The sequence below is a fragment of the Rhinolophus ferrumequinum genome, chromosome 6 (genome assembly GCF_004115265.2).
Source record: "Rhinolophus ferrumequinum isolate MPI-CBG mRhiFer1 chromosome 6, mRhiFer1_v1.p, whole genome shotgun sequence".
Taxonomy (NCBI): domain Eukaryota; kingdom Metazoa; phylum Chordata; class Mammalia; order Chiroptera; family Rhinolophidae; genus Rhinolophus; species Rhinolophus ferrumequinum.
Window position 1 is genome coordinate 100,889,807 of NC_046289.1, and position 25,814 is coordinate 100,915,620.

The following is a 25,814-nucleotide window of genomic DNA, read 5'->3' on the forward strand; positions in this document are numbered from 1 at the left end:
TTGGGGCTCTGAATCATGGATAAGGCTGGCATAGTAATCATGGTTTAATGGGAGGGGAATGGGTTTCCTCCTCTGGAATTTCCTGAATGTGCTATATCTCCATCCAAGGGTGAACAGAGGCCAAGAAAAGTTTGAACCTTTCGTTTCTTTACGAGGCGTGGCCTCGATGTAGCCGCTGAGGGGCTGATTGGCTGAAGCTGCCGGTCCAGGGGCGGGACTCGGTTGCTAGGGAGCGGCGTGGAGGTCGTCGGGGGACTGCAGCGGCTGCGCAGAGGAGCGAGGTGCCTGCAGGGGCCGGGGCTGCGCAGCGACGCCGGGGGCTGGGGGAGCGGCACGCAGCGCCTGCAGTTCCCAGCCGGGAGGCGTCGTCGCCATTGCGGCCTCGCGGGGTGGCCTCGTCTGCTCTCCGAGCAGGGCCCCAGCGACCGCCGGCACCATGGGCCAGTGCGGCATCACCTCCTCCAAGACCGTGCTGGTGTTTCTTAACCTCATCTTCTGGGTGAGCGGGGGTCGGCGGCGGGGAAGGGCGAGGGGGCGGGCGGCGCAGCCGGGGAGGCCTCGCCGGACGTGCCCGCGGGGCCTGGCGGGGGCCGCGGCGGCCAGCCGGTGTCGGGGCGCCGGAGTCCTGCGGAAGGAGGGGAGGGAGGTCCCTCCCAGGCCGGGACGAGGGCTGGGGCGTGGAGGGTGGTGAGGGGAAGTCCTCGGGGGTTTCAGGCGGCCTCGGCGCTCCGGCTGCCGCCCCGGCCGGCTCGTTCCGGGCCGGGGGCTCCGCGCGGGAGGCTGCGCCGAGCCCCCCTGTCTTCCTCCCCCAGGAGCAGCCTCCTAGACTGGGAGCGCTCCCTGCACATTTGCTCGGGACATCAGACTCGAAACAGGACATTCCCCAAAGGGTCAGGCTCCGCTTTCTTTGTCGGGGCCCGGAGCCCCCGCAGCCCCAGGCCTGCCCTGAGGCTTGTGAGCTGTTCGGGGACGCCGCCGACTCTGGCGAGGACTGCGACTTACAGCTCTTTGTGTGTGGAGGGCTGGTCGGCTGGTTACCAGCCCAGGAAGCCGAAGGTTTCGGCTTGATAAGCCAAATAATCCTTCGACCAAGAAAATCAGACTGTTTGGTCACGAGGGTAGGGAGCCTGCATTTATAAACTTTGGTTAAATATGATTCGGATGTCACAAGATTTTAAAACCGATGAGTTCACTTTCAGTAAAAGATGGCTCATGAATTTTTTGGACACGCCCCCAAAGAAAGGGGTGTTTATAACCACTTCATCTTAGTCCACGTTCTCACTAGGGACTTTTGTAGTAAACTGTGTTGCTCCTACCGTGTTTCTCCGAAAATAAGACCGGGTCTTATATTAACTTTTGCTCCAAAAGACGCATGAGGGCTAATGTTGAGGGGATGTCATCCTTAAAAATCATGCTAGGGCTTATTTTCCGGTTAGGTCTTATTTTCGGGGAAGCACGCTAAGAGTCTATCCTCTAGTCCAGCTGGACTTTGCACCCAGATAAATCCTTATTAAGCTTTGTTTTATTAAAAAAAAAAACACCCAAAAAAAGAAAAACAAAACTTACTTGACTGACTTTACTTTCAGCAGTTCACCTTCCTTCTCCTGATATTGCAACTGAAGTCCTCAGTCACCTTTCCTTCCTCATGACTGGCTATGTTCTTAAACACTGGCTGCCCCGGATAGACTTCTCTTTTCACAGTCAGTACACTCTTTGAACATTCCCGTTTCCCATACTTTTGTATGTCGCCATTCAGCTTCTTCCCCCACACATATCTAATTTGGAAAGAGTCCTTTTCTTCTTACAACTCGCATCTCCTCTTCTCCCCCTCAAAAACAGGATGACACTTTTTGTATCTCCGCTGCTGTGGCATAAAAGGATAATTACATATAATAAGGCACCTGTACACACATGCGTAGAGTCTTTTAGGGTATTTATGGAAAGAGTCCTGACTGGTATAATACCTATTCAGAATCTCCCACGGGACACTGGGGTTTCCATGATTTTTTCTTTTCCAATTAGAGTAGCACTTCTCATACTTTAGTTTGAGTTAAAAGCCTTTTTAAAAGGTAAAAGATTTTCCATGGATCCCCAAATAAGAAACACAGAGACTTGGTTTTGTACCCTTTATAGTGATTTTTATGGGCGTAACTATTTGATTTTGAAGAATAATCTGTCAGATGAATTCTAGGCTATTCAAGCTCAGGGGCTCGTATTAATGTAATAAAATATTGGAAATACAGGAACCATTTTCTTTAAATTTTAAAAATAAGTAAATTTTCATTTACTTTAAAATATCCATTAATGTTAAGTGATTGTGAATCTTTAGAAATTGTGTAAGTATATTGGTACTTTCTTCATGAAAAGGTTATGTTGAACACATGTGCTTTTCATAGTGGGTTATTGCCAGACCTAGAGTCAAACTGTAGTAAAAACATCTTTTATCTGGGTTAGTAGGATGGTAAAGCTTTTATGAGCTGTGATATGGAAGTTAAGCAAATATGCAGGGAAAAAATATTGTGATATAGAGCAGATCAGTGCAATATAACTAATGAGGAAACAGTATTGTTAGATGTGTCTCCCACCAAACGATTAGTTTAGGGACAAAGTACTGGAATCTGATGAGGATGGTTAACTAACATTTGAGTCCTTAGCACACCTAGGCACTGTGCTGAACACTTGATATGGAATGTCCTCACATCAAGTCCATCTGGCAGGGAATGTTATGCTTATTTTACAGATGAGGACATTGAAGTTTACTGAGTTAAAAGTAGAACACCCAAGGTGTGGCAGACCCTGTGTGCAAACTCAAGTTGTCCTCTACTTTAGAGCCTGTGGTGTTAGAGCAAAGTGTGATATCAAAAGATTTGGAAAGGGAAAGGAGCTCATTAGGCTATGTTGGAGTCACATCCTGTAAAACATGATATTAGCCTTGTTTAGAACCTGTACCAGCATTTAAACTGCACTATTTAACTTGTCAGTTTAAAACATAAGGCTTTATGAGGAAGTACATAAATCAGATGTTAACTGGTTCTCCCTGGGAATTTGTAATACGTTCTGCAGTTCTGTGTATTCTTACATGGGGGCCCCTCCCTCCTTTTAATGCCACAGTGTACGCCGCGTTCCTTGCATCGAGCCTAGTAAAAGTTTAAGTTCCCTTGGGCAACTTGTTAAGTCTTTGGCAGTGCACTAGCTCTTCACTATCACATGGTAATGGCTGCTCGTGGATAACTGTTAGTTATAACACTTACAGAATTTCAAGGAAACTTGAAACTACATCTTTGAATATCATGAGATCCTGGTTCAGTTGGCAGTTTGTTCAGTGAGCTGTGATAGGAAATAGACATGTATATGACATACTTAAGTTGGGCACTAAATGATCTGTCAGCCAAAATTGTTACCGTTGACTTGGGCTGGATCATTGTGGACAGTGCAGTAAGAAAGTAACTGGAAAGACACACTGAAAGGGGGACAGTTGTTTCTAGAACCTGAAGGTTGTTTTAATGAAAATGGAGTTTCTCCCCATATTCCAGAATATTAAGGCTCATGGCTTGAAAGATAAATGCATGAAAGATAAACTTGGATCTCTTTGGGTTTTTTAAATTTTTTTTTTATTGGGGAAGGGGAACAGGACTTTATTGGGGAACAGTGTGTACTTCCAGGCCTTTTTTCCAAGTCAAGTTGTTGTCCTTTCAATCTTAGTTGTGGAGGGTGCCGTTCAGCTTCAAGTTGTTGTCCTTTCAGTCTTAGTTGTGGAGGGCGCAGCTCAGCTCCAGGTCCGGTTGCCCTTTCTAGTTGCAGGGGGTGCAGCCCACCATCCCTTGTGGGAGTCCAACTGGCAACCTTGTGGTTGAGAGCCCACTGGCCCATGTGGGAATCGAACCGGCAGACTTCGGAGTTAGGAGAATGGAGCTCCAACCGCTTGAGCCACCCGGCCGGCCCATATCTCTTTGTTTTTATGGAGTGGCATAGCTTTAAACATAAGTGTATCACTGCTAGACCCGTCATACTTTATGGAAGATGGCTAGGAGTGTTTGAGGTACATGACTAAATTTGAAGGCTGTTGTGACAGTCACTAGCCTCTTCTATAAACTGCACCTTTGTACCAAGGTTACACAGGACTCTTATTTGGGTGGTCCATTTAATATGACCCAGGAAGCCCCATCTAAAACAAGGTTAAATCAGTACTTTTAAATTTTCAGGTTTTTATTCTGGTAAGTTATTTGAGTACTTAATCAAGTTCCATGTTACATAAATTACCTGTTTTTCCCTATGAGAAAAACCAATTGGCTGGTATTTATTCTACTCGTAAGTGTCTTAGGCATTATAGGGACTGTAAGAGAAAGCTTTGTCCATGTTTGTAGAGTTTATACTCTGGCACATCTATGTAAGGCTGTTGTTTTTCATCTGTATGAGAGGTGATAGTAACACTAAAGTAGGAACTGTCACAAGCAGGTCAGACACCTTTAAATGCCTGTAGAAACAACGGCACAATGTGACACCTCACTAGTCATCATTCTCTCATGTGAAATACCCTATATGTACAAATAGTATTTGGAAGTCATGTACCTTTAAGATTTATCTCATTTTAAAAAAGCTTTTCACATCACACTCCCCTCTGAATACATATAATAAAGGAAAATTGCTTTGTTAAATATGATACAAATATTTGAGCTCCTAGTTTGTGCTTGTATTATTGATAAAATGGTGAAACAGACATTGAAGATCTTGGATTTATGGAACTTTCTGGTGGAGCAAGACAGACAATCAAAAATAAGCCAGAAAAATACCACATAGTGACGTGTTGTGCAGAGGGTTAAAACAGGATGCTGTGATGGAGTGATTGGGTGGCTGCCAAAGAGATGAAATTTAATCTGGACTATGAGAAGGGGCTGGTTTCGGGGTGATTGGAGGGTGGGGTGGGCATTCAACACAGGGAACGACCTACCGTTCCTACGGCAAGAATATACTTGGTATGTTCACATTACCAAAAGAAGGTTTAAGTGTACCTTCATGCTTTTTTTTAAAAAAAAGAATTTATAATTAAATGTTTCACAAATCTCCTTAGATATATTTTATGTTTCCAGCACGTCTGACACATTTGAATTGGAAATATGATACTTTAAACCAGAACCTTCATCTGACATCCTGGGATTTGTTTTTCTGCCTCCTGTATTTCTGTCATCATGAATAACTGCTGAAAAAGACCAAGTTATTGGAACACATCTTCAGCTAACAGATTTCTTTTCATAGTTGTATTTCAGTTCACTAGAAGAAAAGCTAACTTTGTCACTAAGCAAGTCATGATACACAGTAGAACACCTGTTTCTCAACTTGTCGTTGACAGTTAAGAAAATGAATGTTTCCAGTCTTACTACATTCTCAGTTACTTGTCCGCTGACCAGGCGCCTGTGGCTCCAGATAATTGTTAAGTGGAAGAACTCATAGCATTGGGAACACGGAATCAGCCAGCTGCCCATATGGAGAAAAGCTCTCTTTAGTTGCAATTTAAGGAATACGTTGTTTATTAGCTTTAGGATATTTATCATGCTTTGCAATATTTCAGTGACTTTTATTCCATAAGATCCAATTCAGGTTAGGATTTTTGCAGAAAATTTATTTCATAAAATTTATACTTGCTTGAAACCTATGTAACTTCACTAACCATTGTCACCCCAATAAACTTTAAAAAAAAATTTACGTTTTCACCAAACAAGTACACCCTAAGAATCATTCAATCAATTACTGCTTGTTGAGTATGCTTTACCTCTTTCTGAGAGATACAAAGAGCAAAAAAGGCAGTCCTGCTGTCTAACAGCTCATGGGGAGGGGTGGACAGGCAAAATCATTTCCTACTTCATCAAATTTGATCTCTAGGTGCACCTTCCACCCCCCACCCCCCAGATCATACTCATGGACAGTCTCAAAGTTTCCTTTAAAAATATCCCCTCCTCTTCCCCACCCCACCTACCCTTAATAGTTGGGTAGAGTCAGTAGATCAGAAAAATGATTTTTGCGTTTATATATTTGTTTTTGATTTACTACATGGGGTCTATAATAAATGATGACATATTGTATTTTTGTTGCTTTTACTGATTGAACACTAAACCCATGCATGGACACACTCCAATATTATGAAGCTTAAGAACCCCAGGTTCTTGTAGTAATAACTGACTGTTTTTACAATTAGAGTAGGGTATAGGGACAGAGGGTCTTAAAAAAATAAACAAAAAACCCCCAAAACTGGATGTATGAATTCCATCCTTCTCAGATGACCCCTGGAGTCCTGCAATCTGAAAATAGACAATTCCCATGCTGCTACCATCATTTGTCTGTGGCAGTTGGTTGATCCCCAACTTCATTGGCACCTGAACTTTTGGGTCTTTCACTTGGTAGGTATAAACTGGACTAAATAGAACAACTTTGTTAAGCTGGATAAACAATGACTATAAAAAACCAAATACAGAAAAAGTGAAAATAGGGCAGAATTAAAGAACATGACCTATAGGGTATCATCTGAATAACAGTGGTGTAAAAGGATTAATATATTTCTTTAAGAATAATGGCAATAATGACAGTGACATTGATAATGATGGCAGAAGTGGCTGTTGTCAAAACTTTATACCCCAAGTAGATTTTTTTTCTTAATTTGTCTCTGTGAAAGGTGATATTTCTGGGGGGAAAAATGGAATAATGTATCCTGAAAGAATCAGAATTGTGTTAGATAATAAGAAAACATCTAAAGTGTGTCAAAGCCAGATAGACTCAAGAAAAGTGATGAGGTTGGCAGAGGTACCTAAAATATTTGGGATTGAGATGCCCATTTTATGTTGGTGTTTAAAGATAGACCTGGGAATTCATTTATGAGAAAACAACAAAATCTCAATTTCAGATATAATTTTAAATATTTGCTTTGCTGATTATGCAGGTAATATTTGCTTTTCAAAGAAGACACTAAAAAGTTAACCAAGAGCTTAACATCACTATAATTCCACTATCCAGAGATAAACAGTGTTGACGTGGTGTGTTTTTAAAATGTATGTGATATGTGTGTGTTTTTCTTCTAACACACCACAAACATTATCAAATTTTTCTTTAACAAAATATTTAAGAGCTATAATGTAACATACCTTGGATGCCAGGGTTTTTTCTTTTGTTTTTATTATAATTTTGTTATAGCATTTTGATGAATATACCTTCTATACAAATCTTTGTTTGCATCTGACTTATTTTCTTAAGGATAGACTTCCAGAAGTGCAATTAGGAGATACAAAAGGCTGGTCTGTGTTACAGATTGCCTTCCAAAGATTATGTCGTATTCATCTGTATTCTGTCCTGAGGGCCCTTCCTTCTGTACACTCACACCTCTGTGAATGCTGCTTGGCTTTATCACTGACCAGTTTGGTAGTTAAGTAGAAAATGATGTAATGATTTTAATAGCTTCAGAAATTCTTGGTAAGAGTAGCTTTAATTTCTGAAAGAGAATATGAAATCTTTGGATTGTAGTCTTTTTTTTCCCTTGCAAGTTGATAAGAAAGTAAATGAAATACTCAGGCATTGGCATTGGACTTGGTAAAGGAGTAATTGTGTTTAATGATGTGACGTATTATATCAGAGTAAGAGTTGAAACAGAGCATGTTTGGACTGGAGAATATTAGGGTAAGAAGAATGCTAAAAGAAGAATGCTAAAAGATGTAAGGTGATTTTAAGACGCTTGTAATGGCACGAGAGTGGACTTTAGGGGAGCTTTCAGAAATGCACTCTATAGAATTACCAATGGATTCCTTGCAGGAGAGAAGTGAGGTACTTAAAAAAACTAATGTAGCTGTACAGGAAACTCTGCTTTAAATGTTAAAAGATAGCACATAAGATGGATTTCCATTGGCATTTTCCTCTTTCTGCTTCCTTTTTGAAATCTGCTTTCTTACAAAGTCTAGAGTATAGTGGTTTTTACCCAGGGTTTACTTGACTCTTTTTTGTTCCGCATTCCAGTCACTTCTACTTCTCCAGTTCTTCTTTGAGGTAAAAATTACGCCAAAGGGCAGTCTACAAAGAACTTGGCAGACACTGCTTTTGGTCTCGTCTTCGTGCTGTCCTGATTCTTGCCAGTTATGGACATGAATCCATGACTGCTATATACTACTATATACCAAGAAAAAGTGGGAAATACTTTATCTTCACCCAAACATTCTGTGGGATGCTTCTACCTTCACATTTCTAAAATTCCATATAGATACACTGTCACAACAGCTGTTTTATTTCCTAGCTCATACCAAATCTGTTTCGGTTTTAATGCCACACCCTAGTGGCAAGTTTCACTGTGATTGATGTGCCCCCTTTCACGTCATATTCCTTCGTCCTTAGAAAATTAAATAATTTAGTAGTTTTGTGAATTTTAGCATTTCATCATCTGTTTCTTTCACAGAGGATTTGAAAAGTACAAAAAAAAAGCACCAAAACACTAGTTTCTATACTATAGAAAAAGCAATCTTATGTAACAATGCAATTTGTTATTTTAAAAGTGACTTCACCTTTCTCTGTATGTAGTAGTAGGGTAAAGGATAAGACGAAGTATCATACTTGTGAAATTTTATAACAGGATAGCTTTATTTTTCAGAGGAACAGCCTTCTGGAGTGGTGTGGTGTGGAAAAGAACTGTCCCTCCTGTTTTCAAATTTTGTGACTTAATTTAGAGCATGAGTGTATTAAAAGATAAGAATGCTTTTTAAGAAACAATTCTTTCTCTAGTTTCAGCTCTCAGCCTTTCCCCTAAGTTTCCCTTCACTTTGTAAAAAGGCTATTTTTAGCATACTGTCCTGGCATACATTCTCCTCACAGGCTCACGTTTTTTTCAGCGGTGACGAAAGCAGTCCAGCTGCTCCTGACTTCTGCATCTCCTGTGCTCTCCTGTTGCACCTTTCCCCACTCTGCAGCTGCTCTGTTGGCAAAGCCCAGATGCTTTGATAGATCCCAGTCCCATCGTGACCCTTCCAAAGAAGGATGGAACCCGGCACACCGTGTAGCCTTTCTAATAGCCACAACTCTTGTGCTAGGACCTGCGAAAGCGGAGTCCGCATGCCTTCCAGTCCGGAATCACTTAGAACCTCCCCTCCGTGGGCCGCGGAGCCCTGTTCTCAGACTGATGGTTGGATGTCGGTAAAGCAGTTGTGTGCGGCTGCTTTTAGGTCTTCTGTTATTGGCACACCTACTCTGTATTTTTCAAAGAAACTGATGTCATTTGCATAAGTTTATAACTGAAGATATAAGCACTATATATAGATGTCATTAAAAGAAGAAAATTTTGAAGTTGTCTTCAATTTAGAAAATAGAGCCTCTATTTACTAGTAATTTGGTTTATATAGTCTCATATCAACAGTCACTGCAGTTTATGCTTTGCTGTGTGCACCTAATAAGTTGCTTCCCACTGTCTGTTGTCAGACGAGAGCTCTGTTTTGTTCTCAGCTCTGCTGTGTGAAGTGGATTTTGACTGGTTTGCAGCCTGGGAAGAGAAACTGCTCTGGAATCTATTAGAAAAAATCAGCAGCTTTACAAATGGCGTCTCCTACTAGCCTCCCATTGCCTGGTGACCTGCTGGTGTGTGTTTCTGCCTTCTCACACTCTCAGCTTCACCTGAGGGATTCAGTCTGGCTGGCGGGGGGCAGCCCTGGGAACACGTCACTCGACCCATTCCCAATCTCAGCGGGCTCTGTAGGTTGAAAATTCATTGTTTTATGTTTAAAACACAAGTAGTTCTTCAGTGTCCTATGTTTCAGATTAATTGTTGAGTGCATATACCTTCCAGTTTTATCTTGTTTTCATTCAGATTTGTGTATGCTAAAATTTCATTTACTAGAAGCTCAAAAATGGAATTCATTTTAATTCAAGCCTTTTAAGAAATATTATGTTTTAGAATAAGAAAAGCCAAGATTCCAAAGGATAGAAAGATGACTAGTGAAGACAAACTGGACAAATATGATTGATTCCTATTTAGGATTTCTTCTATTTCAGTTTGAGGACTGAAAGTTTTTAACAAAATGTGTGTGTCTGTATGTGTGTGTTTATATATCACTGGCACATAGTCAATAAAAAGTAGTATTTGGTAACAGTGTTAAGTAGTCCACACTCTTCTGTAATTAATGTCCTCAAACGTTAATTTTTTCCTCTGCCCTCTCCTATGACTGCCTTCATCCATGATGACATGCCCCAAAGTTCAGTGACCTCGGAGACCCTTGCAGCGTGTGGCTGCTGTGAGTGCAGCATTGTAAACTAATGTCTTCCAGACATGTTGCCCATCGGGAACTCAGTAAGCTGGGTTCAGTTGCCAAATCAAGTTTGAATAGTGAACCAAAAGTATAAACCGTGGACTGAAACAAAGCAAATACGAATCAAAGCTTATGGTGGAGCTGGGAGGGTGGTTTCAGTGGAAGGGATGTGATGGAGTGTACTCAGTACGGGGGTCCCCGCTGTGTGCTGAGCAGTTCTAGGTGATACGGCTCTGACAGGTGGGGAACGTGTGTGCCCTGTAGATGTGCTGATACAGGTATAGTTATGATTGCAGCAATTAATAAGTGCTCTTTTGGAGCTTTAGAGGGGGTTATAGCTGAGTGCACACGGGCACCTAATTTGTCCCGAAATGAGTGTTTTCCAAAAGGAAGAGGTGATATTTAACCTGCATCTTAATGGATGACAGGGAGTTTCCAGGCAGAGGAAGAGAGGACATTCCAAGGAGTAGCATAGGTAAAGAAGTGACAGGATGTGGGGCATGTGGAAGTCACAGTTTTCTGTTGTTCAGGGTGTATGAGGGGTAATGGAGTCCGAGGCTGAAAAGCCAGAAGCAACAGCTTAGTTTATCCTGGTTTGATTTATTTATTCATTTGAGAATTTTTATAAGAACTCATTTGAGCTGAACTGAAGACATGCACTGCGGAGCAAGATCTCAAATGCTCCCTAGTTCATCCTGATCTTAAACAAGCTAATGGCTCGATCTGGTTTGTATTTTTAACAAAAAGAACTGATTATGTAAAGAACCTACCAAGGGACGGGAGGGTCAGCAAGTGAGGGTTAGGGTGAGGCCCAAATTAAGACGAGCGCTGCAGTGGGAGTGAAGAGAAGTTCAGGTAGTCGAGCAATCTTTTGGCAGTCCTAAACGTGATGCGGTTGGCGTTTGATGGGATATAGAGGTAGGGCAAGGAAAGATTGCGGAGTAACTCAGACATTTGACTAGAAAACTTCCACGCCTGGAGCCTTTGCTGTGATAGGAATATAAGGAAAGATTAGATGGGGTGGGCAGGAGGCAGACACGGTTTGGGGCAGGTTGAGGGTAAGGGGTCTTGTGGGACTTGCAGCTGAAATCACACTGGGCCTTGGTAGTGAGCGGCTGTGACTGGGGAAGCCAGGGGTAGGGGAGCCTGAGGTTAGCCTACAAATGGAAAACGAACAGGGCCGACTGATCGAAGCCTGGGAGAGAAGGAGAGTGAGCAGTGAGAGAAGTAGAAGAAAACCAGTGGTGGGGCGGGCTCTGTGGAGGCCAGAGGAGGAGGCTTAAACATAATGTACTTTTAAAAATTGCCTGCATTATTCTTCTCTTTTTTAAAAGTCCATGTTGTTTTAAAAAAAAAAAAGTTACTCTCTCAACTTGACATAAATGTAGTCTTTTTCTTCCAGATCTGATGATTCTAATCGCGTGCTGTAAGAAAATTTACTGATGACGTCCAAGCTTACTGGGGCACATAGACTTAAGAGATAAACGGAATTTTCAGGTTGAAAGGAGTTAATAGTATTTCCAATGTCATCGTGGAGGCTGTTTTCTAGTTTGAAGATTAATTATTTATGTGTTAAGTTTTAAAGGATGGTGAGAGACTTTTCCTGTGAAAGTCTCAAGGTGCTCTACAAATGATAACTCATTAAACCAAATCTTTAGCACTTGCTCTCACAATGTCTTTGCTCGCTCACATACAAGCGAGTGGCCTGGGCTGTCAGCATTGAGCTGGTACACAGTGACAGTGCCGGAGGAGATTACCATGTTTCCCCGAAAATAAGACAACTGGAAAATAAGCCCTAGCATGATTTTTCAGGATGATATCCATCCCCTGAACATAAGCCCTAATGCGTCTTTTGGAGCAAAACTTAATATAAGACCCGGTCTTTTTTTCCGGGAAACACGGTCTATGTACAACGGCAGTGGAGACTGGGGTCTGGGGCCACCGCTGAAATAAGGCATAGCTTTCTGCATTCGTTTTCCCTGGATCGCTCTGGGACCTTGTCCTCAGTGTGTAGCCTAAGAATCGGTAGCATCAGCATCACCTGGGAACTTTTACCTGAGAACTCGTTGGAAATACAAAGTCTCAGCCCCAGCCCTCGACCTATGAAATCATAGTAAGATCCTCAGGCGATTCCTGTTCATATTAGTTTGAGAGGCACCATTCTAAAGACTAATTGTTAGGAACAAGTCGTGAGTTGTGAGACTCTATTAGAATTTATTTGTTGTGTTTGAGCTGTGGGAGGTCAGGCTAGAAAAGACCGTAACCTCCCCGGAACAAAGGTGGGTATGGAGTTTTACAGGAGGGGTAAACGAGGCTGTTCCCCCTTCAATGGCAGAGGGTTTCAGGGCACGACCCCGCCCTCCAGCTCCACGCCCCGGCCCCTGGTCGCAGTTGACCCCGCCCTCCAGCTCCACAGCCCGGCCCCTGGTCGCAGTTGACCCCGCCCTCCAGCTCCACAGCCCGGCCCCTGGTCGCAGTTGACCCCGCCCTCCAGCTCCACAGCCCGGCCCCTGGTCGCAGTTGACCCCGCCCTCCAGCTCCACAGCCCGGCCCCTGGTCGCAGCTCAGATGCAGCCAGGCCCCAGGAGATAAAGCAAGAGGGGATCAAGACGAGATGGCTTTTAAGATAAGGTCTCTGCTCCTGGCCTAATAAATACGGCTCAGCACTAAGTGGACTTAAGGGTTTGCAGGGTTCTCTATAACTGAGCCCTCTGGCTTCACCACTTCACGGTCTCAGGCAGAGGGTTAGTTGTTTGCAAATGGGTATCGTGGTTGCTAGTTACCGTGTTTCTTTCCCCAAGGGGTGCATAGAGGTTATAAATGCAGATTCCGGAGTCTGTTGCCTGGGTTCATATCCTGGCTCTGCCAGTTGTACCTCATTTCCCAGTTTTTTGAGGGCAGCTATGATGGGCAGAGGTGTGCCCCCACCACTCGCTGCTCTGTACTGGACTGAAACTGAGCGACAGAGAAGCCTTCTGGAGTGTGTGTTGGGGGCTCATTTTTGTCATCAGTATTGCTTGCTACATTCATGGTTTCTTGGTCCTAGCTGAACCAGCAATTGAAAAGGAGATGGAATTTGGAAAACTTTTCAATTTTAGTAAAGAGATGTTCTTACTAATGAAAAATTAGGAGACTTTCCAGTGTCACTGAAAAAAGTGTACAAATAGATGTAAAAGTGATGGGAAATCTCACTGAATTATAACCCTAGTAGGAGCATTTTCCCCGCAGACTTAGTACCTCTCATCTTGTCTCCTACAGGGGGCGGCTGGCATTTTGTGCTACGTGGGTGCCTACGTCTTCATCATCTATGACGACTATGACCACTTCTTTGAAGACGTGTACACTCTCATCCCAGCTGTAGTGATCATAGCGGTTGGAGCGCTGCTTTTCATTATTGGGCTAATCGGCTGCTGTGCCACAATCCGGGAAAGCCGGTGTGGACTGGCCACGGTAAGTTCGCGCTCCACAGAGCACATGTGTCATCGTACTACGTGGGAATAGTTCATTTGTGTTACCTGCTTTGAATGGAGCCTGAAACTCCATAGACTCTTTGGCTTTTATAATTGGAGCAGAATTAACACATGTCTTAAACTTGTAGCAGTTATCTCATTAATTGTTTTTAATCAAGAGAGTATTTAGTGCTGCTTTTTCATTTGTACTTAATTTTTCATTTGTATTTAATTTTTGACAATGTTTCCTTACAGTTTGTCATCATCCTACTCCTGGTTTTTGTCACAGAAGTTATTGTAGTGGTTTTGGGATACGTTTACAGAGCAAAGGTATGTTATCTATTGTGATTTAATTGTTTTAAAAGGTGTTTTTAAGTGTTTCAAGTGAAACAGAACAAATTCATTTTATCAAAGGAAACGTTTTCTTTTGGCTTACTTCAATTTTGCCACTGCTTTAAAAATCTAAAGTTAATCAAATTACAGATCAAGACTTCCAGCCTCATTTTACATAGCAAAGTGTTAATTCTACTGTTCTAGTTTGTAGGTATTTAGTTTTCTTTAAATAACCTCAGAATGAGCTACAGATGAATCATTGGTCAGCTGAGAAGTTTCTTCAAACTTCCTCAGCCTGTAGATTCCCTATGTGAGAGGTGAAATAGAAGTTTTCTTATTTCTGTTTCAGAAGAACTAAATTGAGGATTTTATTTTCCATTGCATCTTTAAAAAATGCCTTGTCCTGGACATAGGACAAGACAACTGTGAGTTGTGACCCCACCTCGCCCATCCTGGGTGTCCTGCCAATTCCAGCACCCAGGCAGCTCTTGCCAGCCTCTCCCTTCCTTCCCCTTTCCTCTTTCCTGCTCATTTCCTCGTCTTTTGTTTTCCCCTTTCCTTTCTATTTTGCCAGCTTTTGCTTTCCGCCTACGGTACCATTTTAGGCTAACTAGACTGCTTTACATTAATTAATTTGGGCATAACTTTAGAGCCATGGTAAAAGCATATAGAGTCATTCTCGTGGTAAGTTACGGTTTTAGATCAAGGCATGATATGCCAATTTAATATTCAAATCATTCATACATAAGGTACCAGGCAACTGTGCCAAAAAAAGAAGGCAATGGATTATGCCCATATGTCTGATCTAGTTATCAATGTTATAGTCTCCTCACATCACTGATATAATTACCAGGTCAGTCTAATCTTCCTGGAAGGATAAGGTAAATCGGGTGCAAGCACACTTGATTAAATGAAACTTTCTTGCCACTTTAGTAGTTGGCAGTAATAAGTTATGAAGAGTTTTATTTCCTGTCTCCTCATTCACATTGACTGCAGCTTTTTGTAAAGTGTCAGTTCTAAGGACTGATATTTTTTGTTTACCTACTGAATCCTTTTGCATATTTAGGCAAATCTAATAACTTGTCCCAAAAGTATCTTGTGGGGGTTCTTAAAGTCATTTATTTTTATCTCCTTTAGGAAAGGAATATGAGTAGGTCTTCTGAGAATACACTGAAAACTTATTTTAAAAACAAGACAATCCATTTATAATTTAGGACATCTGTCTCAAGGCTCAGCTGCTTTCTCCAAACTCCGGAGTGGAGTGTTAGCCTGTCTTCTGCACACAGGCTCCGTTGAAAGCTTTTGCCCTGTGTGATATAACATGTCTGAATATTTACCTGAACCTGTATAGAGGCAGGAAGGGAGAAGACCTGTTTCCGTATAGGAAATTTACAGACATAGCTGGCAACTTGGCAAGCACACCATTAGGTATTTTAGCGAGAGCCGTGCCTACTACTACCCCACCAGTCTGGTAGAGGGACTGAATGTTTTCTTTTGATTCAGGTGGAGGATGAGGTGGACCGCAGCATTCAGAAAGTATATAAGACCTACAACGGAACCAACCCTGACGCTGCGAGCCGGGCTATTGATTCTGTACAGAGACAGGTGAGCTCTCTGCGGCGAGTTAGGGCTTGAGGGTCAAAGTGAAACTTACTGTGCTGTTATTATGGAAGTTAGCCTGTGCCTTCAGCTCCATGATGTGGCCAGTGTTTTTATCTTCACCCTTGGAAAGCTTTTCATCACCTAGTCAAAGTCAGATGAGAAGCATCCAAGTTTTCCCCCCAAAATTAATTAGCCAGAGAGGTGATAAAGAGAGGTATGTGTCACAGGGAAGGTAGGAGCCCAGAAGGACTTAAGAGTAGGTGGGAGGTCTTTTGCGTATATGTTTAGAAAACAAGATCAGAAAAGGCAACAAATAAAACTGTAAAAAAAAAAAATCATGGACAATTTGAAATAGATATGGAGACAGCAGATCTCTGTGCCCACAAAACACCCTCAAAAATTGTCAGCTTTTTGTCAATCTTGTTTTTTCCATGACCCCCACATATCTTTTGCTAGATTATTCTGAAGCAAATCCCAGACGTTTTAGACAAAATATTTTAAATACTCTGTCATTGGAAATAATACAAAGGGTGCCAAAAAAAAAAATGTATACACATTTTAAGAAAGGAAAAAAACTGTATTAAAATTGTAGTACTCAATAGATACCTATAACAAAAGATGAATATAAGTCGTGTATACAATATTTTGTCACCCTCAGTATTTAAGAACCAGATACTTCACATTTAAGATAGCCCATCTTTCTTAGCTGTAGACCGCCTCCTGAGGGCAGTGTGATTTTTCTCATGGAGGGGCTAGGGCCAGGTGCCTGTGTGGCGGTCAGATTAAAGCTAACCATTCTGGCCCGTGGTCCCACCGGCAGCCACGGTGTAAGTGCTCCACGGCCTTATGTGGACATGCAGACAGAGTGTTTCTGTTACTGCAGAAAGTTCTAGAGTAGCTTAAAGCTCTGCAGTGCACACAGCTCTGAAGTCCAACACAGGTGTAAGTATTTGGTGAGTAGTAATCTCTGCTCTCTGCTCCATAGCTGCATTGTTGTGGAATTCACAATTACTCAGACTGGGAAAATACAGACTGGTTCAAAGAAACCAAAAACCAGAGCGTCCCTCTCAGCTGCTGCCGAGAGACAGCCAGCAGCTGTAACGGCAGCCTGGCCCACCCCTCCAACCTCTATGCTGAGGTAAGTGGAGTTCCTTGGTCAAAATCTGAATCTGTCCTGGTAAACTGTTTTTCTCTGTGATTCATCTCTACCTGGAACTTCTCTTCTACCCTCTTTTGCTTGTCTTTTTTTTTTTTTTTTTAACCATCTTCACCATTTTTAAGGGTGCAGCTCACTAGTCATGAGTATATTCACGTTTTGTGCGTTCATCAGCACAGTCCATCTCCAGAACTGTTTCCCAATGGGTACACTGGGACTCTGTGCCCACTGAAGAACCCGTCTCCATTCTCCCCTCCCCCAACCCCTGGCCGCCACCATTCTACTTTCTGTCTCTATGGATTTGACTATTTTAGGTATACAATACTTGTCTTTTTGTGTCTGGCTTATTTCACTCAGCATAACATCTTCAAGAGTCATCTATGTTGTAGCATGAGTCAGAATTTCATTCCTTTTTAAGGCTGAGTAAGATGTCATTGTATGGCTAGACTGGTTTTGCTTCTCCACTCATCCGTGGATGGACAGCTGGGTGGCTCCCCCTCCTGGCTGTTGTCAGTAATGCTGCTGTGAACGTGGGTGTGCACATATCCTTTGGAGTCACTGCTTTCAATGCTTTTTTTAAGGATTTAAATTTTATTACATATATTTTATGCCCTTTTTTATTTAAAATTTTTATTTTTTAATTACAGTTGACATTCAATATTATATTAGTTGCAGGTGTACAGCGTAGTGGTTAGACATTTATATAGCTTGTGAAGTGATCCCCCTGATAAGTCTACTATCCACCTGACACCATACATAGTTATTACAGTATTATTGACTATATTCCCTGTGCTGTACTTTACATCCTTGTGTCTTTTGCTTGTCTTTAATGCTGTTTTATTTTACTATAAATTATTTTTTAATTATCTTTTTCCCTCTTTTAGTTTCTGTCATTTCCATTTCTGCCAGTGAGTAGTCATATGTGACCTGCAGCTTTCACTTTTACAAAAGATATCTAATGAGGCTGACTTTGTGTGTTTCAGGGATGTGAGGCTCTGGTTGTGAAGAAGCTACAAGAAATCATGATGCATGTTATCTGGGCGGCGTTGGCATTTGCAGCTATTCAGGTAAGCACAGCTAGCCATGCAGTAGTCAGAGTGTACTGATTCTCTGATGTCAGCCCGGAATGGTTTCCATCACTAAGTGCAGTTACTCTTTGTGTACATGAAGTGACTGAGGGACCGGTTTCCATCGTCTTCCGCCTCCTGTCTCTAGACCTAGACCCAGAATGGTTTCAGAGTACCATCTAGCGATCTGGATGGGGGAACCATGTATGAGGGGACTCTGCCTGATTCTCTTAACTTGATTAGTGAGTGCCCTGTGCAACAGTGTATTCTTAGGAGATAGAATAGAATGGGACAGAATTTTTAAAAATTGTATTGCTTTATTTTAGTCTTTTAAAGTATTGTTTCTCCTTTTAGTTCTTGTTTCTGTATCCTCAAGGGTTTTATATGTTTATATGTGTAAATCAAGGAGTGGTACTACAACACCAGCTTGTTACGTGACAGGAGCGAGTTTACTGCTTTACAGAGAAGACCTGCAAGTGAAAACTGAGGTTCTAACCTCTTCTGTATTACAGGACTTAGTTTTTTAGACTGATAGCCATTAAGGAGTCTGTGCCATCAGTTGGCACATCTGGAAGTGTGCCATGTCATTGTTGGTAGCTGAGAGGACTTGTTTTCCAAACTCCTACCAGTGAAAATTTAATTTTCCACTAACTTATCTTCTCCCAGCACTCCCCTCCCACCAAAAACCCCAACGTGCACGTGTGCACACATACACACACGCACACACACAACCACCCCTTATCCCTCACCCCCATCTGAAAACAAAAAAGAAAGCTGTTTTTCTGCCCGGTACAACTACTTACATTCCTAGTTTCTCAGATATCTATAGTATATCTTAGAGATTCTGTTAAAGGAATGTTTTAGAAGAGTCTTTAAACTGAGAATTGCCAACTATTTGAAAATGATTGAAAACCCTTTGCATTTGATCTGCTTCTCAGAGTGTTCTTTTAGTTCTTGAAATGTGCTTCAGGCCTAGAGAATTTATTTTAAGAAAGTGTAAGTATCTTAATTGTTAGATAAAACCAATGTAATTGCTGGTTTAAATGTGAGTTGCTTGGATTTCTTCTCCATATGTTTGAACAGAAGCTAGTGTATTTAGTGGGCAGTGCCTTTTAAAATGGCAAAAGGGTGATTGTTTACTTTGCTGGAATTCAAACATCCCTGACATGATTCCTTTAAAAGCCTAGCTCTGTTTGCCGTGGTCTTTGCCCTTCTAAGCAGTTATTGTGTGGCTCAGCATAGCAGTAATCTGTTGAATAGCAGGGATGTAGTTCATATTTAGGTTGTCTGTGCACATACATTCATTTAGCTGAAAATAATGAAACAATGAGGGAGTCACATTTTCCAAGTGAAATCCCAATCTGTACATTCCTAGTGATTTTATGTGGTAATAAAGCTGCACGTTAGCACGCAGCAGAGAAAGCCTTGGAACTAACTGTGTGGTGGTTTCGATCATGGAATCTGTACCATGTGTATGTAAGACTGATGCAAACTATCCCTTTAGCTGTGTTCCTCATTTAGTTAAGCTTCTTAACCAGCCAGATATTTCTTCATTAATTTTTTAGTGTGAACTAATAAATATTCTGACTAGTCACTTAAGCATGCCCTCTCATATGCGTTTTAGACTTAAATCACCCTGACTGAGTCAGGGATTCAGAACTTACATAGACTCAAAACCTCTAGTGGCTTTGAAAATTAAAGTACTTTGGTTTTAAGGAAAAAACATCCATTTGAAATAATAAAAGAGGCTTCCCTAATGTTTCCTCCTTTTTAAAGAATACCTATAAATGTTCTCAACTTTTGATATTCAAAATCTGATGTGCCTGGGTTCCCTGGGTATGGAAACCCTGAGCAAAGGCAGAAACAGTTCAAAGCCAGTGAGCTCTTAGACTTGCACACCCATCCTGGTAGAGAAAGCTAGAGCTAGAAGGACACTTGGAGGTTCTCCAGTTCCTGTCCCCGTGAAAATGAGGGGGAACAAGCATAATATGACTTAGGACCACCAGTAAAGCTTGAACCATGGCTCCACTGTACTCTGCCTCTAATTACAAATTGAAGAATTAAGATTTTCAAAAGATTAATTTCCTAAATTCTGGTATGAGACATGACAGTTAATTGATACTTCAGCTGGATAAAATATACAATGTAATAGCACTGAAATATCATTAACATTTTCCTTCAGATTGTAAAGAGGGGAAGCTCTAAGAGTTATCATATAAATACAGTTTTAAATGATGTTAAAGATTGAAAAATGATTTTTGGTAATGTTGTATCAAAACTGTTTTAAGCATTGTCTCCTTTGATTTTGAGTGTGATTTGTGATGTTAACTGTTAAGCTACATTTCATTGAAGTTCTAAGGCATAAAGATGAATTTAAGAAGAAATTTTCTCATTAGCTTAATTTACCAATAAAAGTTCGGGTGTTGACCATCTGTAGGCCAGATCTAGCTCACCACCTCTTATCATGTGAGCTGCACTCGTTCCTGTACAAGGTATGATCAAAAAATATGGTGACTATTTAAATTTAAAAAAAAGTATGACAGTGAAAGACACATGCCATTAATCCCCCTCAGAATACTCCCCCTTGCTTTGAACACACTTATCCCATCATTCTTGCCCCTTTCTGAAGCAGTTCTGGAAGTCCTCTTTCATGAGTGTGTTTAGCTGCACTGTTGTGGCTGCCTCGATGTCCTGAATCATTTTGACTTTGGGGAAGAGCCAGAAGTCACACAGTGCCAGATCCAGTGATTATGGTTGATGAGGACACACTGTAATGTTTTTATTTGACAGAAATTGCTGTACCAGGAGTGATGTGTGACACGGAGCCTTTCCGTGGTGATCACAAAATTCCGTGACTGCTGCTGCTGAGTGCCATCCAACGGAAAGGCAGGGATCTTCAATACAGGAAGCGGTGTGTCAAACCTTAGTAACAGTGTGTGACAAGTTTCAATTTGTTCAGTGCAGTCGGTCGGGTGTGAGCTACGGTTGAGAGAAGGTGTGTTTTAAAGTGTGCCGTAAATCATCCTCCATCATGACAATGTTCCGTGTCACACATCACTTCTGTTATACGGCAATTTCTGCCAAATACAAACATTACAGTATGTCCTCATCCACCTTATTTGCCGGACCTGGACTGTGCAACTTCTGGCTCTTCCCCAAAGTCAAAATGATTCAGGACAAGGAGGCAGCCACGACAGCACAACTAAAGACACTCACGAAACAGGACTTTCAGAACTGCTTCAGAAAGTGGCAAGAATGGTGGGATGAGTGTGTTCAAAACGAGGGGGAGTATTTTGAGGGGGATTAATGGCAGTGTGTCTTTTACTGTCATAAATTTCTTTTATTTAAACATTCACCGTATTGTTTGAGTGTTTTGAGTGGGATTAATGGCAGTGTGTCTTTTACTGTAATACATTTTTTAAATTTAAACATTCACCATTTGATCACACCTCGTATTGTCTGACTGCATCTGTGGTTCACTGGCAAAGTTGAGTCGTGAAAGAGACCAATTTTGTCTCTTAGTTCACAAAGCCTAAAATATTTACTATGTTGTCCTGTAAGAAACATTTGCTGAGCCTTCCTCTAGTCTAGTTAAATGATCTAGGTTTGTGCAGGACAAACATGACCAAGAAAGAAAAACCTGAAAAAACACTAGTTAATTATTATAACAGGGTTTTTTAATATAAGAGAAGGAGATTTAAAAATTTTTGCTACCCTTCTAATCTTGTTAGCTTATTAATCAGCAAGATATTTCACTGCTTTGAGAGTAGCCAGCCTCTTAAGTTAACAGATGATTAATTCTGAATTTCATTTCATGTTTGAAAGCTGTGGTCATAAGGGAGACTAATCTGGGTTTTGATTTGTCAAGTTCCTGAGTACCTGCTTGGGTGAGGCTCTGCACAGGCAGCATGGGGGGTGGGGTCTGTTAGTTTTTGGAGCCACACGAAGTTGGCCTGTCCTCAGGATGAAGAGGCCAGGAGCAAAGCTTCCGAGAGCTATTTCCAAGGCCAGGTGGCTGTTTTCTGTCCTGTATGCCACGTGTGAAGGAGGTTGAGACTGCTATTTCATTTTCTTCCTGCTTCTTGACTGCTGGTTATTCCTTAAAATAAGTTAAAATACACTTCAGGTTGGGCCCGCAGATAGTTAGAACTGAGTGGCTTCTTTTAAAAAAATATTCTAAGTAATTCTTCCTGAAAAACTTAACCCAAAGCTTGGGAAGCTAATTTTTGAGTGGCTGCAGTTTTGTTTTATTTTTTGTTTCTTCGTTTGTTTTTAGGGAAAATTAATCTTAATTGTTAACTTTTTGAAAATTTTTTAAATTGAAAATATCCATTTGATAAAGTATTTTTCAAATAATACAAATTTAGTAAAGGTAAGCTTCCCTGTCAGTCTTGACCCCAGTTCTCAAGTCCCACTGCGAAGGCAAGCACTATTACCAGTTTCCTGTGTTCCCTTCCAGAAGCATTTTGTGGTCAGACAAGCGCATGAGTATTTTTTATTCAAATGGAAGCTTACAGGAAGCAATTTTGTCCCTTGCCTTTATAAAAAAACTGAGACAATTATATATTCACATGCCCTTTTAAGGAACAATACAGACAGAGCCTGTGTGAGCTTCGGCCAGTTTCCTCTGATGGTAGCATTTTGCATGACTACAGTGTATCCCAACCAGGGTATCCGCATTGATGCCACCCACTAATTGTATTCAGATTCCTTGCGTGCATGTGTGTGTATTCAGTTCTGTACAGTTTTCTGACTTGTGTAGGCTCCTCTGTCCACCACCACCAGTCAGAATGCTGAACCGTTCCAACGCCCCAAAGGTCCCCGCTGGGACCCTCTTGTAACTGCACCCACCTCCCTTCTGTGCCTCCACCCTCCACCCTGGCACCACTGATATGTAACTTTTGCACCTGCCTCTTAAAAACAAATTAATATCTTGTTACAGCTGTATAGTATTCCATTTGGGAGGCATACTTTATAATTTATCTAATCTACATTAATGTGCACTTACATAAGTCTTGCTATTACAGAAATGCAAGTAGTGAATATCCTCTCTGTGTGTGCAAAATCTAGAGCAAAAATTGCAGCCAGATGCAATTAAGAAGCTAGAATGTGAGTGACTTTTTGATAGATATTTACAAATTTCTCTCAGAAAAGAGTGTTTCCAGTGTACAGTTCCAATAACCTTGTATAACAATCCCTATTTCCCCATAATGCCACCTACATAGTGTATCATAGAACATTTTAATCCTCCCAGTTTGTAATCACCAGTTGTATTTAGTAATCGTCTGCTGCAGTTGCTGGTGGTTGTATTTTGGCTAAGTGTAGATTAGTTCTCGTGACTTGAATATTGCAAGGGGAAATGTCATTGCAAGAAATAACACTGGGGCTGAAATATTTGTATAATATTTCCAAGTCTATTGGAAAATTTCTATAATCAGTGAAATTTCAGTATAGCCAAAACTTTGGAAATGGGCCTGTAATTCTTAGTGGTGAGGTTTGGACTATAAGACGTTACTGTGGAGGGCTTAGTGTTCTTAAACAGATTCATTTCCAAGCATGAATAGGGTTATCAAGCTTGTTTAGCTGTTTTCAAGTCAACACAAGGTGACTTAATGGAAATAAAAATCAGGAAAGAAATGATACTTCAGACGCCATTTTGAGAATGCTGACTCCTTCAGTAGACATTAACAACTGAAAGGAATGTGAGGGAAGTGAGGTGGGAAGAGAGGTTTTCTCCCCAGAAATGCAGTAATTTCTGAGCTTAGTGGGTTTTTTTGCTCAATTTAACATTGCCTGGGAACATAAATGTGTTTGATTTTCTAGCAGTTCTAAGAATGTTTTGATGTACAGTGAAGGGAAATATATTACTTTAGGAATTAGATGTTAAACATGTCTAGAATTGGCTTAAGATATTTAGTAAACTTTCAGCAGTGTCCACTGTTACAGTGTCTCCAAGGCGCTTCATACCAGGGAGCCCTCAGCAAACACTGACGTGATGAAACGGATGGATTCCAGCAGTAGGCAGATTCCGGGGTGGGCACAACACAGGCCGATGGTGGCTGGCGTGGCTTCCAGCTTGCGGATACCCTTGTTCTCTGTGTGTGTGTGTGTGTGTGTGTGTGTGTGTGTGTGTGTCTCATTAGTGGTCTCCACTTCAAGCTTCATGAGTGTCTGTTAGGGGTTGGTACACTGTGTTGACATAAGATGGACCCTGTGTGCGCAGAGGGCCCTGCCTTTTAAAGTCAAAGAACAGAGACCTTTCACTCGCAAAGAAAGTCAGAACAGCAAGTTAACATTCCTATTTAGCTCTTTTGTTACTGTTTATATTTTGCAAGGAGCCAGGTCAAAAATTCTAGAATCATTTCCCCTTTAACCCAGCTTAATCCTCTTGCTTATCCAAAATTATGTGGCATGACTTTATTCCAATTTGCTACCACAGAAGGATTAGGTTTTATTAAAATAAAATGATGGAGGAATGACCTTTACTAAATAACATGTATGTAATACCACGGAGCCAAACCTGGATTTCAAAAAGAGTACCTAGTTGTGAAAGAAACAAAAACCTTCAAACTACATTTTTTTGGCACAGGATTAATTTTCCACCATAGGCCTTTTGGGCTACTCATATACTGAATTTTGGGGGTAGTTATGAAGCCTGTCTCCCCGAAATCCATATGCCTAGAAAGACAACCCTCAAATTTCCTCAAGTCTCGATCGTTCCACTTCCTAGACCTTTGCTGTCTAGTGTGGTAACCAGCAGCCACGTAACATCTTAATATTTTTTTTGTGTGTGTTTTTTTTTAAGTAAAGTGCCGCTTATAGTGGCCCATGCGGGGATCGAACCGGCAACCTTGGTGTTATTAGTGCCTCGCTCTAACCAACTGAGCTAACCAGCCACCCTAGTTTAAATTAATTTAAATAAAATAACAAACAGCAACTCCTTAGCTGCAGTGGCTTGTGGCTTCCATATCTGACAGCTCAGATAGAAAATGTTTCTATCGTTGCAAAACATTCTTTTGTGCAGCACTGCGCCAGATGCATTAAGAGAGCCTTAAGTCTTTGCTGGCTTCACAGATTGTTCTTAGGTGTAAGCGAGGGAAGCTAAACCTACTTACTTCCTAGAAAGGTAATGTATTCGTTAGATGTTGCTTCTCTCACTATTGTTATTTGTTGCTTTTTTGATGGTCAAGGTCACTGAACTTTGAAATTGCTCTGTTGCCAACAAAGAGATGTGCACTTGCCCTGTGCAGGTTTTCAGCCTTCCTTTCCTGCTGTTGTTCTCCTCCCGCAGCTGCTGGGGGTGCTGTGTGCATGCATCGTGCTGTGCAGGAGGACCAGAGACCCTGCTTATGAGCTGCTCATCAGTGGCGGAGCGTACGCATAGTGGGGGCTCACGCATCAGCGTTGTGGTCGTGTTCTGAGGCGCAAGGCGGATTGAGCAGGCCTCCTGAGCTCCTTTAGCGAAAGCACAGGTACACAAGTGTTGGACAGAGCCGTTTGGCTCTCCACGAGCCCACCTACTTCCCTACCCACCTATGACTTTCGTTCCCTCTTCCAGCTGCCTCCATGTCCCTGCCTTTTTCAGTACAGTGTTCTAATTTCAGAACCGTTTGCGAGTTGCATAGTGTGGTAGAATTAGAGGGTGTGGCCTGCTTCTCTCACCTCTGGGCGGTGATGGGTCTGTTGCCCAAGGACACTGGGCCCCATCAGGCTTCGCAGTGGACAACTCTTGGCCAAAGGTTTTTGCAGGGAGGGGGAGTTAACACCAGAGGGTGCCCCTCGTCAGTGTCCTTTTAAAAACTATATACTGTAGTCCAATAAGATAGCAACTGTCAAAACGGCTAAAATAGATTTTAGGATCATACAGTGTGTATTTGGGTTCATCTTCAAAATCAGACTGATGTTTGAAACTAGCGGTTTTTAATCAAAGCTGGCTTTATAGGAG

At 41.7% G+C, this 25,814-nt stretch overlaps 1 protein-coding gene across 1 annotated transcript; it reads left to right on the forward strand.

The window, feature by feature from the left end:
- Positions 1-218: 218 nt before the first annotated feature.
- Positions 219-25,253, forward strand: TSPAN3 (tetraspanin 3). The gene is made up of 7 exons (XM_033108494.1): positions 219-499; positions 13,521-13,712; positions 13,967-14,041; positions 15,548-15,649; positions 16,632-16,784; positions 17,786-17,869; positions 25,161-25,253. Exons 1-7 carry the CDS (start codon positions 437-439, stop codon positions 25,251-25,253), a joined length of 762 nt encoding a protein of 253 aa, XP_032964385.1. The 5' UTR covers positions 219-436.
- Positions 25,254-25,814: the final 561 nt, after the last annotated feature.